Source organism: Triturus cristatus, chromosome 7 (genome assembly GCF_964204655.1).
Source record: "Triturus cristatus chromosome 7, aTriCri1.1, whole genome shotgun sequence".
In the NCBI taxonomy this organism is placed as follows: Eukaryota; Metazoa; Chordata; class Amphibia; order Caudata; family Salamandridae; genus Triturus; species Triturus cristatus.
In genome coordinates this window covers 1,629,989,765-1,630,008,537 of record NC_140590.1, presented here as the reverse complement: position 1 = coordinate 1,630,008,537, position 18,773 = coordinate 1,629,989,765, and the positions used below count along the sequence as shown (strand labels likewise).

Sequence of the window (18,773 nt, the reverse complement as noted above, 5' to 3'; positions counted from 1 at the left end):
ATGATCACTCTTCAACAAGTCCTTCCACTGCTTCAACAAGGTGACTCCCTTGCCACACTAGACCACAAGGACGCCTACTTCCATATTCCCGTACACAGTGCTCACAGGAAAAATCTAGGGTTCACAGTGGACGGCCAACACTATCAGTTCAAAGTTCTGCCATTCGGGGTGACCACAGCACCCAGAGTATTCATAAAGTGCCTTGCAGTAGTAGCAGCGCACTTGCGAAGGCAGCAAATCCGTGTATTTCCATACCTCGACGACTGGCTGATAAAAGCCAAGTCATACAACCAGTGTGTTCACCACACCTATCAAACTATTCAGCTGCTACACAGCTTGGGGTTCACAGTGAACTACACCAAGTCACACCTTCAACCCTCCTACCTACATCAGTACCAAAGAGCCACAATATACACTTCCAAAGCTCTAGCATGCCCCAATCCAGCCAGGATAGCCAGTATGCAAACCCACATCACCAAATTTCAGCCCCAACACACTCTTCCAGCCCGAGTGTTTATGCAACTCATAGGAATGCTGGCCTCTTGCATTCTCATTGTACCTCACGCAAGACTTCAAATGCGCCCTTTATAGGAATGCTTAGCATGTCAGTGGAACCAGGTTCATGGTCAACTTACAGATCTGGTGTTGGTGGACAGCCGCACACATCGCTCTCTGCAGTGGTGGAACACACAAAACCTTTCCAGAGGGCGGCCGTTCCTAGAGCCAGTTCCACAAATAGTGCTAACAGTGGACGCATCACTCACAGGCTGAGGAGCCCATCTCCTAAACCACTCAATTCAGGGCAAGTGGACCACTCAACAAAAGCTGCTCCACATCAATCACCTAGAATTACTAGCAATATTTCTAGCGTTAAAGTCATTCCAAGTACATCTCCACAAAACTGTCCTAGTCCGCACCGACAATATGACAGCAATGTATTACATACAAAAACAAGGAGGAACACAGTTGTTGCAGCTGTCGCAAAGCATATGGAGATGGGCCATTCCACAAAACATATATCTTCTGGCACAACATCTTCCAGGAGTGAACAATCAGATTGCGTATCTGTTGAGTCATCAGACTCAGCAGATAAACGAATGGGAACTTAATCTGCAATTCTTCAACCATTTTTCCACATGTGGGGCCACTCAGACATAGATCTGTTCGCCACACACGCAAACGCAAAATGCCCAACCTTCGCCGCCAGGTACCCACACCCGTTGTTCAAGGGAAATGCAATATGGATGACCTGGTCAGGCGGATTTGTGTACGCTTTTCCGCCACTCCCACTCATTCCCCTAGTAGTACGGAAGCTCAAACAGCAGTCTCTCAAGATGATCCTGGTTGCTCCCACACGGGCACGGCAACCATGGTTCACAACACTACTCGAACTCGCAGTAGTTCCACACCAAAAACTACGTCTCTCCCCAGACTTCTCACGCAGAACCATGGAGAGATAAGGCACCCAGATCCAGCACAACTGAATCTAGCAATCTCGCTCCTGAAATCCTAGAGTTCGGTTACCTCAACCTTCCACCCGACTGTATGAACATTATTAGAGAAGCCAGTCGACCCACTACAAGAGCTTGCTATGCAGCTAAATGGAAAAGATTGCTCATTTACTGCAATAACAACAAAATTGACCCGCTAGATGCTTCAATTCAAACATTTTTTTGCTATTTGCTGCATCTACAAAGATGCAATCTGGCATACTCATCTATAAGACTACATCTGGCTGCCCTTGCCGCCTACCTACAAAACAGACATTTGTCATTATTTAGAGTACCTGCTATCAAAGCCTTTATGGAAGGCCTCAAAAGGATAATTCCACCCAGACTGCCACCCCCTCCGGTGTGGAACCTAAACATTGTTCTTACTAGACTGATGTGTCCCCCATTTGAGCCATTACACAAATGTGAATTACAATTCCTTACATGGAAAGTAGCTTTCCTTGCCGCAATCACCTCTCCCAGGAGAGTAAGTGAGATCCAGGCGTTAACCATACAAGAGCCATTCTTACAAATACATCGTAACAAGGTGGTTCTTAGGACAAATCCAAAATTCCTTCCCAAAGTAATCTCTGCTTTCCATCTTAATCAATCATTAGAGTTACCAGTATTTTTCCAAAACCCTGATTCGGTAGCGGAAAGAGCTCTTCATGCGCTTGACGTCAAAAGAGCTTTGCTTTATTACATAGACAGGACTAAAGCCTTCAAAAAGACGAAACAACTGTTAGTAGCTTTCTCTCCACCTCATAAGGGCAACCCCATCTCCAAAGCTGGAATTGCAAGGTGGATAGTCAAATGCATTCAAATATGCTACCAAAAAGCAAAACGTACATTAACAATTCCCCCTAGGGCGCATTCAACTCGCAAACGAGGGGATTCCATGGCATTCTTAGGAAACATTCCCCTAGAAGACATTTGTAAGGCAGCAACATGGTCTACTACACACACCTTCACCAAACACTATTGTGTAGATGTGCATGCGAAGCCACAAGCTTCTGTAGGCCAGGCTGTTCTTAAGACACTTTTTCAAACTACTGTAACCGATACATGCGACCACCGCTAGGGGAGACACTGCTGTACAGTCTAAGCATAGAGTGTGAATTCTGCAGCTCATATGCCTCGAACGGAAAATGCTACTTACCAGTATGCATCTGTTCTTGGCATGTAGAGCTGCAGAGATTCACACGCCCACCCACCTCCCCGGAACCTGTATCTGTTCCAGTGTTATCTTACTTTGATACATTCACATGGACATCTTTTCTTTTTCTTACAAACTCCATCATTTCCCATCATGGCGAAAAACTACCTGAGGATGGAGTCGATGCCAATGCGCACTATCATCCAAGGGAGGAGCCACCTATCTCATGACTACAAAAGACTTCTTCCAAGACAACAAGGTGCAAGTATCCGAGCCCAACAACAGATGGCGATCTATGCACAGTGTGAATCTCTGTAGCTCTACATGCCAAGAACAGATGCATACTGGTAAGTAGCATTTTCCTTCCATATTCCCATCCTGCCAGCTCACAGATTCTACCTACGGTTCACGGTCGGCCACAAGCATTTCCAGTTCACCGTGTTCCCCTTTGACCTTACCAGTGCCTCTCCGTGTTCAAGAAAGTGATGGTGGTGGTCGCAGCTCATCTGCGCAGATCAGGGGTTCCAGTCTTCCTTTATCTCAACAACTGGCTGTTAAAGGCTGGCTTGCCCCAGGCTGTCGTCTCCCACTTCCACACTACGGCAGACCTCCTGCACTCACTGGGGTTCATTATAAAAGTGCCGAAGTCACACCTGACTCCCTCTCAGATGCTCCCTTTCATCAGAGCTGTTCTGGACACAGTGCAGTTTCGGGCCTATCCTCCAGAGCAGCGAGTCTGGGATATTTGGGCTATGATACCCATGTTTCAGCCGCTATCCAGGATTTCGGTGAGAACGACCCTGAGGCTGCTGGACTTCATCGTCTCCTGCATCCTGCTGGTGGATCATGCCAGGTGGCATATGCGGGCTCTGCAGTGTGACCCGAAGTTCCAGTGGGCGCAGCGTCAGGGAAATCTTTCCAAATTCATCCTGATCTCGGAGGAAATTGCACATCAGCTGCAGTGGTGGCTAACGGACCAGGATTGGGTCAGAGGCAGATCCCTCTCCCTTCCCCAACCATAACTAACAGTGGTGACCGATGCATCATGATGGGATGGGGCTGCCATCTGGGAGAGGAGGAGATCAGAGGAGTCTGGTCTCCGTAGGAGTCCGGGCTCCATATCAACCTGTTGGAGCTCTGGGCGATCTGCCTGACACTGAAGGCATTCCTTCTCTCCCTCAGTGGGAAAGTAGTGCAGGTGTTCATAGACAACACCACTGCCATGTGGTACTGCAACAAACAGGGTGGGGTGGGATCGTGGACCCTATGTCAAGAGGTTCTTCACCTTTGGACATGGCTGGAACATCAGGGAATAACTCTGGTGGTTCAACACCTGGCAGGTTCTCTGAACACCAGCGCGGACAAACTCAGCTGTCAGTGCCTGGTAGATCATGAATGGCGTCTTCCCTCGGAGGTGATGCAAGGTCTCTTTCAGTGGTGGGGAGAGCCTTGGTTTGATCTGTTCGCCGGCGAAGAGAATGCGCAATGTCAGCAGTTTTGCGCATGAGTTTCCAAGGCGGCCTCCTGTACACCTCTCCGTCTGTACCACTTCTGCCCCGAGTGCTGAAGTAAATCAAGCACGACCGGGCCTAAGTCATTCTTGTGGCTCCAGACTGGGCACTAAGAGTCTGGTACCCTGAGCATGGCCATCGATCCTCCGTTCAGAATGCCCTTTTGGAAGAATCTTCTGTTGCAGGAACAGGGGACGGTCCTCCTCCCGAACCTGTCCAGCCTCTACCTCATTGCGTAGAGATTCTGCGGCGACAGTTGACAGCTTTTGACCTTCCGCCCGAAGTATGTAACGTCATCTTGGCAGTCAGACGTCCCTCCACTAAAACGGTATACACCTGTCGATGGAATAAATGTGTGGCATGGTGCACAGCAAAGGCTGTGGATCCCCTCTCTCTGAGATTCTCTTGTTAATCCTTTCTTTAGCCCAGCAGGGCTCTGCTCTGGGAACCCTAAAAGGCTATCTTGCAGCTATTTCTGCTTTCCTTCGGCTACCAGACCAGCCCTACTTGTGCAAGTCCCCTATTGTAAACAGATTCTTTAAAGGCATTATTTATCTCTTTCCTCTATCTCTTTTCATAATGCCCCAGTGGGACTTGAATCTTGTTTTAACTTACCTTATGTGTGCTCCCTTCGAGCCTCTTCACAACTGTCCTCTCAAGCTTCTCACCCAGAAAACTGCTTTTCTTGTTGCCATCACCTCTGCTCGCAGGACGAGTGAGCTTCAAGCTCTATCTTCTAAGCCCCCTTTCTTTTCTGTGCATCCAGACAAAGTGGTGCTTAGGACGATACTCTCATTCCTTCCTAAAGTGGTTACACCATTTCAAATAGGACAAACTATCACTTTGCCCACCATTTTCCCGCCTCCGCACCCTTCCAAGGAGGAGGAGAGACTCCACCGTCTGGACCCAAAACGTGCGCTGTCCTTCTACCTTGACCGCACAAAAGATTTCCGGGTGGATGATCAACTCTACGTTGGCTATATGGGTGCCAAGAAAGGTACGCCTGTCCAGAAGCGTACCATCTTCCAATGGGTTGTCCTTTGTATTAAAATCTGTTACACTTTAGCGAGAAAGGAACCTCCAGTGGGGCTGCGTGCTCATTCCGCTAGAGCTACGGCAGCCATTCTGGCATTGTCACTTGGAGTCCCACTTCTTAACATCTGCCAGGCGGCAACATGAGCATCCTTGCACACGTTCACCAGACATTACTGCCTGGACAGCCAAGTCCAGAGGGACAGCTATTTTGCCCATTCTATCCTCCAGGATTTTGTAGTGTGAACTTAGTTCGCAGACCCTCCTCCGGAGTTGGTATTGCTGGGGTATCTATTCTAAGGTAAGAAATCTATAACTAACTGTCTTTCAGATGATCAAGTTACTTACCTTCGGTAACAATGTATCTGATAGAGACTACTATCCCCAGATTCCTTCACGTAGAATTATCCCCAAGCGTGAGACTGGATCCGGAAACTTTTTTTTTGCCACAGCATCCCTGCGCGCCGGGGGTGGGGCGACATCACGCGACTCCGACCAGGCGTCGTCCGCGTACGTGATGTCAGTGAGGTCACATAAGACCCGCCTCGGTGCGCCTACGTCAGTTTTTTCCTTTTCCGCGTGCAACGCGGATCCGATCCTTGCCACGGGCCTGTTTAGGGCCCCCTTTTTCTTCCATTTCTTTTGTTGGAACTGTGTGCGAATACCTTCGGGCTTTAAAACTTGCACGTTTTGTGGGCGTCTTATGTCGGCGACGGACCCTCACCTCATTTCTATGTGGTGTTTGGGGAGGATCACGGCCCCACAGATTGTGTGGATGTGCCAACAGTTGAAGCCGAAGTCACAGCGGGAGCGCCGGATGAAACTTCTCTCTGTGCGTCTCTCCAGGTCGACGTCCTCTCCTCGGTCTGCTTCAGCGGACGGCTTCAGATACGGCCGTGGTCGTCGTCCTCGCCCTTCTCCGATGTCACGAGAGCGTCGCACCCCGTTGGGTAAGTGTTGCAGTTTGTCCCCGGGGGCTGGTTTCCGGCCTCCCGGGGGCGTGGACTCTCCGCGGGTGAGGCGGCCCGCGTGTCGTCCTATCCACCGTTTCCGCGGCGGCTTTACAGGCCTAGCTGGCGTCTCCTCCTCCTTCCCCTCCTGGGGCGTCGGCGGATCCCTCGCCCTGCGCAGGTCCCTCCGCGGCGCCGCGGGTGGCTCCGTCCCCAGCGCCGACTGGTTCGGATCCAGGCTTGGAGGATGTGGTGCTGTTGGGGTGAGGCTCCTCTGGGGCACCTCCTTCAGGCCACGGCGTCTCAGCCTCGCCGCAAACTCCCGCTGGGTCCATGTGGTGTCGCGGGAGGTCGCCGGGGCTCGGGTCGCATCCCCGAGCCCCTCTCGGTCCTTTGACAAGGTGGTCCTGTCCAAGGCTGAGGTGACGCCGCTACGGCGCCGGCAGCAGCTGGACCGTACGGAGCCACAGGGGTCGGTGGACCCTTCTCGTCCCGCTCCTGGTCGAGGCCGAGGGAGGACCCCTCGTCCCTCTCCAGGCCCCTCTCGTCCCTCCCCACCGTCGGAGGGCGAGTCAGGGGTTGGATCGTCCCTGGCGCCGCCACATGGGTTGCCGAGCGATCTTGGCCTCATTCTGGGCCGCGGCTGGCCGGGACTTCGTGCCACTCCTCAGACCGGTCTCGTTCCCCCACGCAGGTGGCTGCCTCGGCGGGGGTCGGGTTGGCGTCATTCCGGCGCCGCCCCGGGGCCGGTGCGGCTCCAGCTCTACTCCAGTCTCCGCTCCGGTCTCCGGTGCGGGGTGACTTGGAGGTACCTTGTTCGGTGAAGCCGGATGCTGCCGACGTCCTGCCTCAGGCAGCGGACACTACAGCTCCGCGCAGGGGTCGTACCATGGATTCGTCTTCGGACGCTCCTTCTTCTCCGGAGGCAGGCTGTATATTGGTGTCGTCCTCCCTGGAGACTGGTCGCCGTGTGGTGTCTTTCTCACCGGCATCGAAGGGCGGCTCTCCGCCCTTCCTGAGGCAGAGGTGTTCGTCGGAAGAGCGGCAGGTCCCTCATTCTTCGGCTCCTTCTGACTTCCAGGTCTGGCCCTTGACCGTCCCGCTTGGCCTCGGGGACGGCCGCCTTAGTTTGCAGCCGTCGCCCACGGAGGAGCTGCTTTCTCCACTGCGGGGCCCTACGGAGGCGGGTGCGGCCTTCGCTCATGCGGTGTCCACAGCTGTGGGCATTCTGTGCATGGGTGACCCGGTGGCTCACTTTCCGGCGGACCATCTTTTGGAGGTCCTCCACCAGGGCTCTGGTGGGAGGGAAATCTTACTTCCCTTTGAAGGTTCGCTCCTTTCTTCCTTGACGGGGGCTTGGAGGCTTCCTGCCTCAGGGGACCCGGTGCCTCAGCATCTTCTGCACCGGCACCTCCCGGCGTGTCTTTCCCTTCACCCCTCAGCCGCCAGCCTCCTTTTGCGGACTGCTTTTCCCTCCCTGCCGCCACTGTTGACTCCGCCGTCCCGAGAGGCCCGCTGGCTGGACTCTTGGGGACGCAACATATTCGCCTCGACCAGCGCGGCTGTGCGGGCCCTTAACACCATGTGTGTGCTGGCTAGGGCCTCCTCCTGTTTGTGGGACTCGGCTGAGTCTCTGGGATCTGCAGCGTCCCAGAAGTCTGGTCAGGTGGACTTACGGCATCATGCATTGGATGGCCGGGAGCTTGCGGCGTTTATTCTCCTCTCCGCTCTGGGCATCTCAGAGGTGCTGGGCCATGCTTGGCTTCGGGACGGAGTATTCCCTGACAATATTCGGGAGCGACTCATCTACCTTCCGTTTGATGGCAGCCTGTTGTTCCATGCCCTGGCCGACTCCGCCATCCAAAGGCTCTTGGCAGGGCTCCGTCCTCCTCCTCCGCCTTATCCTCCTCCTCCTCCGTCCCCTCCTCAGTGACTTCTGAGTTGGGTTGATTCTGGGCCTTCTTAGGTCGGCTGTTCTGGCTGTGGAGTGTGTTTTCTGGCCGTTTACGTCCTTCCTTGGGACTTTGGCATTGTTGGCTGCTGGACGGCCCTTGTGTTGATTGTGTGTGGGTTCTGCAGGAGTTGTTGCGCAGACTTGGCCCTGTGATTGGGCCCTCTGCTTTGCTTGGGCTGCTTGTCAAGCCTTCAGCAGGGGTGTTTTTTTTCCCATGGCTCTTTGGTTTTTTACTCTGCTGCGGAAGTTCTTCCAAAGAGGGTTCCCATATCTTGGGACTTAACATACCCTATGTGTGGTAGTGGTAGCTGTAATATGGCTTGCGCTCTGCTGGAGGATTTGGGTACCTGTTCTCCATGGCGTTTAGATAGGTTGTTTTTGCTTCCTGAGGTCGTGTGCGCGGCCACTCGTAGTGGTGGCCCTGGCATCTCCTCCTCTCCCTGCTCTTGTCCTGAGGTCTGGGATGATCCTGTGTTCTCCCTTGCAGGCGTCGCCTACTCGGCATTCCTGGGGTCTTGGGCTGTTCTTCTTGCTTTGACTGCCGGCGCTGTTCTGGCTGACAGGCTGCTCTCCATCTGGAGTGGTTTCGCCTTCTTTTCCCTGGTTTCCTTGGGCCCTCTAGGCTTCTTCTTCTTCCGCTTTCCTGTCTTGACATTGGGCGGAATCTATGTTGCCTTGTGGGGGAGTGGGGTGCTTCGGCCTCTCAGTCCTTGCCCTTGGTTCCTCTGCTGTGAGTGTACGAGCCTCTTCAGCCTTCTTTCCCTCCTACATCCCCTTGGGGTCAGTGGGGTTCTGCTTGTGGGGGTACCCTTAGCCTGGCAGGGGCGAGGTTCTACCTGGTCCACAGATCTGGTCCCCTGTGGGGTCCTCTGTTATGCATTGGCTGGTGGGGTCCTTTCACAGAAACTCCTTTCCAGGGAGTATTGCTAGGGTATCTACTGTACGTGAAGGAATCTGCGGCTAGTAGTCTCTATCAGATGTACGAGTTACTTACCTTTGGTAACGATGTATCTGGTAGAGACGATTCTAGCCGCAGATTCCTTCATGGTCCGCCTTTCCTCCCCTATTCTGCGAGGACCCTTGGGTTGGTCTTCGGTACTCGCTTCCCAGTGGGGGGCTGTGTTTCCTGTGAGTGCCTTCCTTGTTCTTGACGGGTGACTCTGTCTGGGGGCGGTTCATTCCTTCTTTGGTTCTTTGGAGGATGGGGTTCCGGTGCTCCGGTGCCCTGCTGCTCTGGCTACTCCAGGTTTGGGGGGGATTGCTTCTATCCCTGTCCTCCCTCCGGTCCCTTCCTTCCATTGCTATCCTCTGATTAAGGGTCATCTGGTCAGGTCTTGCCCTTGTCCCTTGTGGGTGGTTGCCCTCTAGGTTGGGGTGGCTTGGAAGTTTGTTGTCCCTGTCTGTTTTGGGACTGGTCCCATTCCTTGCTCAGGATGGAGGGGGTGGGGTTACTACGTGTGCCATGCGTTTACGCATGTTCTTTACCTCCGGGGCACAGGGATGGGATGCTGTCTATGTGCTGGCAGGGTGACTGCGCAGATTTCAGCTTGTTCTACTTCTTCTTTCTTCTTTCCCTGCCCTTGGGTTCTGCGGTGTTGGCACTACTCTGGTGGTGTTGTTAGTCACCGTTTCTTTCCAATTTTTCTGCTCTTCGCACACTGTTCCCATGTTTCCACAGTTTTTTATCTGGTGGTTCCGTGTTGTGGTGCAGAAAAGTTCTCAGAAGAAAACTGACGTAGGCGCGCCGGGGCGGGTCTTATGTGACCTCGCTGACGTCACGCACGCGGATGCCTGGGCGGAGTCGCGTGATGTCGCCCCGCCCCCGGCGCGCAGGGATGCTGTGACAAAAAAAAAGTTTCTGGATCCAGTCTCGCACCTGGGGATAATTCTACGTGAAGGAATCTGCGGCTAGAATCGTCTCTACCAGATACATCGTTACCGAAGGTAAGTAACTTGTACATCTGTAAGAGACATATACTAACTAGTAATAGATTCCTTACTGCCCCACCCACCCTGCCTACTTTGCAAACTGATTTCTAGGGATAGGGACTTCCTTACAGGGCCCTAGTGTGGTGCACTCATGGTCAGTGTCTCTGCGCTTCTGGCGTGGAAAGTCGTGTCAGAACTGACATCAGCGTGCAGGGGCAGCATCTCAGTAGGCACCCCGACGTCATCCCGGCGACCATGACGACGGACGCGGGCTCGACCGAGGCCTCCTACCGTTGAGCAGGGGTACTGCTAAGAAAAAAATGCTGGACCTCGTCTGATGCCTGGGGGTAATTCTAAGATAGGGAATCTGTAACTAAATTATGTCTCTTACAGATACATCATTACCAAAGGTAGGTAGCTTGTTCTAATCAGAGAGAGAAGGCTTGACAACATAGGGGGCAGAAGTAAAAGAATGAAGAGGCCTAAAAGAACAGAGACCACCATATCGGAGTAGTGCAGATGAAAAGAAAATGAAAGGGAATCAGACATCAGAGTGAACAACACCATCTCCACAATAAGTATTTTTCTAAAATATGAAGCGTTACTGCCAATGTCCTTGGACAAAGGTGTGTTGCAATGTCATAGGGAACAGTTACTTACCTGTGACAGTAGTTCTCTAGCCAGAGTATCCTCTGGAGATTCATAATCTATTGAGCAATTCCCACCAGTTACCCTCTCTGGAGAACTATTGTTACAAATAAGTAACCTTTTCTTCTGTAGCAGGGTGTCTTCCTCAGATTTGTAACTTTTAGAATAGATTCCAAAGCCTAATGGGAGAGGGGAATTGAATTGAAGAAAGTCAAACAAGTTGCTGAAGAAAGAGTTCAGGATGCAATATCAGATTTTTCCTAACTCCAGCAGGGAGATTGGATATGGGTTTTAAACCTCTATGAAACACGGGTTCCTACGGGCTAAATAGGATATTACTGAAACCTGGAGGAATAGAGAGGCTTTAGAGGCAATGGGAGATGGCTCAGTAATCCAGGTGGCAACATGCGGAAGGAGGAGATGTTAGTTTTGGGAAATTATGTCAAATGGGCTAGGATAGGAGTTAGTGACATGAGTTGTAGCCATGCACCTTTTTAAAGGTTGAGTGAGAAAGAAGTGGAATAGCTATCAAGGTTTGGAACCTGAGCAGAAAACTACATAATATTTAAAGCCCAAATTTCACTTATTCCTGCTAGGCCTAAGGAGGCCAGTTTTGAGCAGGGGTTCTATCCCCAAATCTCTCCCAGAATCCCGCATAGTTCTGAAGGCGGGCGAGCTTTAGTCAGGCCAGCATGAGTCAGGACATAGCTCAGACCCTGCACTTTCAAAACTGAGTGACGAAGAGATTGGTAGATTATTGCCCTGGCAGCACTAGAGCAAATTGGTCTGCTGAGTGTTACACTGCTATCATTATCCCTCCATGCCTCCCAGAACTTTTCTTTAGGTCCTGGAGACCTTTAGTCTTTCTAGTTCACAAGATGCGGCACCCTACTGCCCCTCTGGAAACTTCTCCCAGAACCTTTACTGTCATTATTATTATTATTACCAGAGAATTATATCTGAGTGTTTGAAAAGGGACAATGTGGTGAAATGAGACTTACTCTGCTTCTGTTGTTGCAGCTTGGATTTTGTTAATTTAACATCTTTAATAAAGAAAGGAGCATGTTTCCTTATGTAGCATATATGTAAAAAAAAAATTAAAAAAATATTCTTTTATGAACAGTGTTCTAGGATGTGTCACATTGTTCTATGACACAATATAGAAATATTTGCTGACATAAATATTGTGGCCTAGATATCATTCAAGAAGATATTACTCCTTTGGGTATAGATATTTTTCCTACTGACGCCAGTGAGGCCATATTGTAGTAAATGAGATATGGGGCACAGTTTTTTGGCAGATGATATAAAGGGCAAGGTATTCTGGTACCAGTCCCCTAACACAGGAAGAAATATTTAGTGTTCATTCATTAATTGAACATTCCCATGAGGGTGCACCAGTAGAAACATAAAGACCTTTATCTGATATTTGTTCTGTTAAACTTTATTCTGTTTCCTTGAGTCACTTCCCCTCTCTGTGTCCTCAAATGTGGGTGGAAAGAAAGAGCAAAGATGTGGAAGCTGGAAGGTGCCTATGGGGTTGTATCTTGTAGTCCCTTGTTGTCCTGTTCCCATACCATCCAATGAGTATTGCGCAAAGCGGAACCAATCTCTACCGGCGAGAAAAGCCAGAACAGTGAGTAACCCTTGTAGCGACTTAATCACCCCTCTGCAAGAAAAGAGATAGGATGGTCTGAGGCAAACTAGATCTTTATTAAAACCGTTCATATAATATGTCATTACATTGCCTCTGTATACAAGTACGCAGTCAGGTTTGGGGATAAACACCTGCGCTGATTCTAATGTATTCTTCTCACAGGGGGAACTCTCGATTGGAAAATATCGGTGCCTCTTATGTTTCAAAGAATTTAGTTCAGAAAGTGGAGTAAAGTATCATATACTGAAGACCCACTCTCAGGTGAGAATTCCAATTGTCCATTCTTAACATAGTCATCTTTATATGAAGTCATGTGGAGTTTTTATGGCTGTGCAGAGTTGGCTTGCCATTGAGATGCAAGTGCTGCCTATCCAGAAGAAGGGTGTGTTTGCTCTGTCCAATCTTAAATCACTCATGATAACTCTGACTCATGAAGTCAAGGGTGGTTGTCAGTCCTACCCTGAGGAAAAGTAGGTCGCACACCGCTCGTCACACCAGCAGTCCTACCCTGAACCTGGCATGTTTGCAATGCAAAGAAGGATCCTTGGTTAGAAGTATTTATTTCTTCTTTTGCAGAATTGGTTTCGAACATCCATAGGAGCGGTGTCCACAAGGAAGTACCAAGAACCTGCCTCCAAAATTAGAGACAGACAGAAAAGCACACCAGGAAAAAAGCGTGGGAGGAAGCCCAAGCAGAGGCTCCTGGTAACATTTCCAGCCCAAGGAAAAGGAAGCGTGGCAGCAAAGACTAACCCTCATCATAGAAACAGCATTGCCACAAGCTGGGAAGGAAGCAACATTTGCAGCTCTGAGGGCAGGGAGAAGGTCAACATCCCTTTTGGCATCAGAAGAGGATTAGGGACTAGTAAGCTGCCAGAAAAATGATTGTTGCAAAGGACTGTTACGATTCTTAGTTTACAAATGCTCCGGTTCCTTAAGATGGACAGCGCAGTCCTGTTGAATCCTGAACCATCCTCTCCCGTATTCTCGTATTATTCTTTTTTACTACAGGACCGAAGTAAGATCCTCTGTAGAGTTAAATAATGTCCAAGCACAAAATGCCGAAGATATGCACTTATCATGCACTCAGAGTACAAGTTACACAGCTATACATGTAGAATTCACATACTACATGTGCAGACAACGTATACACGGTACCTACACAAATAATACAGATATGCGCACTCTAGCCATATGTCTATATATGCATACTATTCAGACTTGCGTGTAATGCGCACACATACTTTTATGAATATTTAGACAACCCATGAGCGAGACACAGAGGAGTGTGATGTGGGAGATTGAGGCATTGTTAAAATGGACAGAACACTGCAGTAGGAAGTAATGTGCCCTGGGAAAGGAAGTGGGAGGTCATAGGGCACAAAGGGAATGGCAAGAAGCGATGTCCCATCAGGCCCAGGAGCATAATGAGCCTATAAGGTTATTAATATATTCCCCGTCCCCAATCTCATGTGTTGTTACAATGTTTTCAAATTTGAATGAGATGGCTAAGCTGTCTTAAGAGAAGTCTACCTGTGACTCCATGGTCAAGGTGAGACATTAAACCTAGAGTTTTTTTGTGTTTCTAAATATTAATTGCACCTCATTTGTTGAATGCCACATGAAGTTTGTGAGCTATACATTCCTCGTCCAGGAAAGGTCACATACATACACCTTCATTCCAGGACTACCTTTGCTACTTGCCCTACCGCTTTGAAAAGGTTCTTTAGCTGAACCATCTAAAGGGAGTCTTACCTTTGTCGCAAAACCTATTGCTCTAAAGTAGCAGATTGGAAAATGACAACACACGGCACTACGTGCTTGAGCCATATGAGCCACAGTTCTGTAATTGCACTTTTGTGAAGCATGTTGCAACGCCCCCTTGAAGGCTACAGGCCATGTGGCTCTTGTTAGGCAATGCATCCTTTATCATTATTCATGGGACTTTTTTAGTGGACATGGCTGCTGCCTCATTTGCAGGATCCATATATGTACATCTAGTCACTAGGTTGAATAATCTAAACGTTTAGGGTGACCTGTAACTCTGCCTTCCTCTTTTCCCCACTTCACCCCAGTAGAATGCACTTTGGGTTGCAGGCGGATTCTTGAGTTGAACCCTCTTACGTAATACACACAGATTACTTGTAAGCAGGATGAGCATCCTCAGTCCATCGCTGTTCCCCTTCTTGGTGTGTAATGTGAGGAACACTAACTATCTTGAACATCCAGTTCTGGTTTTCTCATTTAGGCCAGCCTGATACTGCTTAGGTGGAGGCTTCAGCCTTGAGTTCCTTCTCCGTATTGATGGAGCTGAGGTTGCTCTGGCAGTTTGAGGCACTCTGCTGGCTATCCTCAGGATTGGAGCTGCAGTGTTGTAGTAACGTATTATCACCTTCTACATCTGCAGTTCTGGCTTCGAAGAAACATTGCTGCAGGTAAGTATATTTTCCTTCCTTGTCCTTGGCAACCTCCATAATCCCAGGAAGATTTTAGGAATGGAATAAAACTGAAATAAATAGATCAAAGCTCCATGTAAATGTTGCTCTTTATTAGTAAGAGCGATGGTTAGACAGGTAGAGCTGAAGCTTAACTTTCTCAGCAAGTGAGGCATATTACAATGCGGAAAGACTGCTCCTCTCCTTCTAGTAGTGAGCCTCTAACCACGTCATCTCACCTTCTGCAAAACTGCAGTTTTTGTCCCCTTGGCAACCATTCACTCTAGTATCAATTCTGAAATATTAGTGAAGGAGTTAAGACACCTAATCTTACTTTCAATGTGACCAAGGGCCTTTACAAACTCTTGGGATGATGTTGGCAGTTACAGATGGCCATGACATGTCATTTCTCAAAATTCATAACTTCTCCTCTGCATCTTAGAGTGGACCATGAAGACCTCCTTTATAAATTGGTTGGGCTGTAAGGGTATTCATTTCCTTTTGAGGGAGGGTAGCCAACCCTTTTCACTTCTAAGCCCATACTGTATTTATGCAGGATCGAGCAATAGATTCAACAGCACCCTTTTTTAAGTCATCACTGATGATTCAGAGGCATACAAGTATCCCATGACCAGCTTGGTGTTCTTTACCTCTGTAGCTAGAGTACTAAAAACATTCGGTGAAATGTATTGACTGTTGTTCAAGACGAAATTGTAAGAAATGCATTGGCTGTTGGTCAACACCAAATTGTAAATTGCTCTCAGTAATAAGATGCCCTGTGTGCCAGGTAGAGGAACCATCCACTTGTTGCCATCTTATTTGGTTGCCTCTCCCTTTTGTGGTTAAATGAAATATCTCTGTATTCTCCATCAGGTAATATTTTATTTCAGCCATCCTGAACCTGATTTATGATTCAATCTACACTCTGCCAACATACCTGCACTACATTCTCTTATTTCTCCAGGACCCAGATTGGCTATAGATTGATGAAAGCAATAATTAACTTGTGATTACACTGTACTAGATCCTTTTAACAGAGTCTGCCACGAAAGCAGGAAAGGCTAGGCTTGTATACCTTCAGAATGTGGTTACAATACCAAACTAGGGTCAAAGCCTTGCACCGCCACTTACAAGTCTACTGCCTGCTGATTAGCATATCTACCCTTCAAGTGGGAGCACTTTGAACAAAATCCCTCAATGGATTGGCAACTCTCTACTTTTAATGTGGCATAATGTGGTATTTCCCTGCACTCAATCTCCTATCTTAGTGCCAAGAGCCATCTTAAAGTCATCTGCGATGAATCTGATATCACCAAGGCCCAGTTCCAGGCCCTGGAATGTTTTCCACCATCTGATGGCTCAGAAAAAATATGTTGAATGTTTGAAGTCACTTAAAGATGCTTGCTTAAGGGTAGTATTTCTAAACCTCTCCATTTCTGTCTAAAGTGCTCCAAATAACTCAGCATACAAAGCATTCAGTCTACACACATCTTGTGCTGCAATTTACAGTGCACTATGTGCTGCTTAGCAATCCCTCCTGATTAATACAGGCCCTCAGTTTTACAAGCATACTAAGTATTTCTGTACTTAACTGTTTACAAGCCCCTCAAGACAAGTACAAGTTTTGACTGCCATGGGGTCCCTGCATTGAGATGCTAGTCTTTGGTTCAAGTTGGAAATGTTTTGGTCCCTGAAGTTATGTGCAGATAACTGTTGTCGCTAATTATCTACAAGGATATGATAGTTCTTACTCAACACAAGAACCAGTAGAGCAGGAAATCATTTAAAAATACTCTTTGTGAAAGAAACATTCCCTAACCCTTTAAGAGCTGTTTAGAATTAGGATGGTACAACCACTGTGACTGTCTGTGTGTTTTCAGTGCTACAACAGGCCTGCTCTTGATTAATGAATGCAACTAGGGTACTTCAGAAACGAAAGAGTGAGAAGTTGATGGCTTCTATATGCTCCACAAAACTTCAGGACTCTTTAAGAGGTGTAGCTAGAAACCACAATGTTGACCGCCTTTCAAGTGTGTGGTGGATTGCTTGTTTGGCTCTCGCTGAAATTTAAGCGGATACTTGCTTTGTGAAAACAGGGGGGGGGCGTTTTTGCCCAGGACAGCACTCGACGTTGGTGCAAAGTTTGTCTCACTTAGCTTCTGTTCACTTCTGGAAATGAGGCATGTGTAACCATTGAGCCGTCCATCTTTCAGTGTTAGTGAAAATAGCCAGGTGGAAATGTGCCGTCCAGTTGCTGAAAATGAGACAGATGTAGGAAACACTGGTCGCTTGAAATCAATCAAGGATGTTACAATCCTTTCACCGCTAGGTACAGAGGTCTATGGCAAACCTAGCCAGTGAATCATGTGCATAGTTATGTCCTCTGCATTTGGGCATTCAAGCCACAGCCATTCAACTACCAGTAAAAAGCGAACCTTGCACATCTAGAGAATTAATTGGCCAGGCTAAGAAACATTAAAGTTGGTAGAGCCAGTTCCTGTCTCTCTTTGGTTCCCGCTATACTTTAATCTTTGAAGAAAAATAGATTTTATCGCAAATTTGTTCTATTTACCATACAAATGTGGAAAAACTCAACAGGTAGGCGTTGGCAATAGTGGTAACATTTGACTACTTTTTTCCTCTCCAGAACACGCGGAAAATCTCAAACAAGCATCAAATACATTCTGTCTTTATCTAAAAAAGGAGAAATGTAAATATTGGGCTGCCGAGAACTGACATTGGTAAAGTCGGCGTTTGGAAAATGAGGAGTGTACAAAATTGGGTTGTCCATGTTTCGACGCTGGTAGTAATGCCCACAGCATGAATGTAAGCCACTTCAGTTCAGATACTGGAAAAAATGGGCATTAAAAAACATTTAGCAGTCTAGCTTTGGACTTTGGCGAAATCGACCAGTTCTGTGGCTATACTATTTAAAATATTCTTGAAATGGTGAAAATGGCGCAAATGCTGATGCTAGGGAATGAAGGACATGAGTAAAAGCTATTGACCACTCAGCTTCGACATTTGTGAAAACAAGGCAGCTGCACATGCTTTCAATGCTGATGAAAATGGAACTGGTGTGAATATATAGATACACATCTTTTGTCCATTGTTAAAATAGGACAGTTGCACATGTTAGGCAGTTCAGTTGTTAAAGTTAGTTAATTGGGACAGGTGCACATGTTGACAAATTCAGTTTTCAATGTTGGTTAAAACATGTTAGGTGCACAGTTTGGGTACCTCAGTTTTTAAAATTACTAAACAAATATGCTGGGGCACAAAATGGGTAGGCCAGCTTTTGCTTTCAGAGAAAATGGACCAAGCGTAATTTTTGGGCCAGCAAGCTTCCAACAGTAATACACATGTAGAAGGTGTAATAGTTCAGCTGTCTTGTTATTGAAACCGGTGAAAATGTGTCTGGTCCAAACACCAGGCTTTCCCTGCCTTCTCTTGTGAGTTCTTGGGTTTGGTGGAACAAGCCCTTGCAGAACCAGGTTCTACCTGTTTAAGGATTCATTTTTAGTCATAGATTTATAACAGTGAAATAAGTATTGGCGCATAAGCTACTTTTATACAGACTTTCTGCCCTGAAGTTAACAATACATTTCTTCAAACTGATGTATGTAGGTCATCTAAGGCCTATTAATGACAGGCTCACTAAATACTTAGACGGGAATAATCTATGTACTGTATGTATCAAAATATAATGTAACAAATAAATGTTTATTGATTTGTTTTGTAACCATTTGGTGTCTGCATTTTTTTTAATGGCATGTTACTGCTGCTGGCTTTAACTTGTCACACCATTTCAATTGGCAGGTTTATTCAATGTAGAAGTTATTCATCGCCCTCCCTAATAACTCTTTTGTGATTTGTTTTGAAGTGGAATGTTCTCCTAAAATGATAATTTGCTTCTGACTGTAGGAAAGTGGAGTATTGTGTGGTGTGGGGGTTAGACATCAACATGTAATACTATCACAATACCCCTAAGATGGTCCTTAGATTCACACT

The 18,773-nt window shown here is 47.9% G+C and overlaps 1 protein-coding gene across 5 annotated transcripts in view; it reads left to right on the top strand.

The window, feature by feature from the left end:
• Nucleotides 1–18,504, top strand: part of ZNF512B (zinc finger protein 512B) — a 295,003-nt gene extending 276,499 nt beyond the window's left edge. For all 5 annotated transcript variants that reach the window (XM_085619660.1, XM_085619659.1, XM_085619657.1 and 2 more), the window contains 2 exons: nt 12,490–12,588; nt 12,904–18,504. In XM_085619660.1, the coding sequence (XP_085475786.1) occupies nt 12,490–12,588; nt 12,904–13,212 (408 nt within the window). In that variant the 3' untranslated portion in view covers nt 13,213–18,504. The remainder of the gene's footprint in view (nt 1–12,489; nt 12,589–12,903) is intronic.
• Nucleotides 18,505–18,773: the final 269 nt, after the last annotated feature.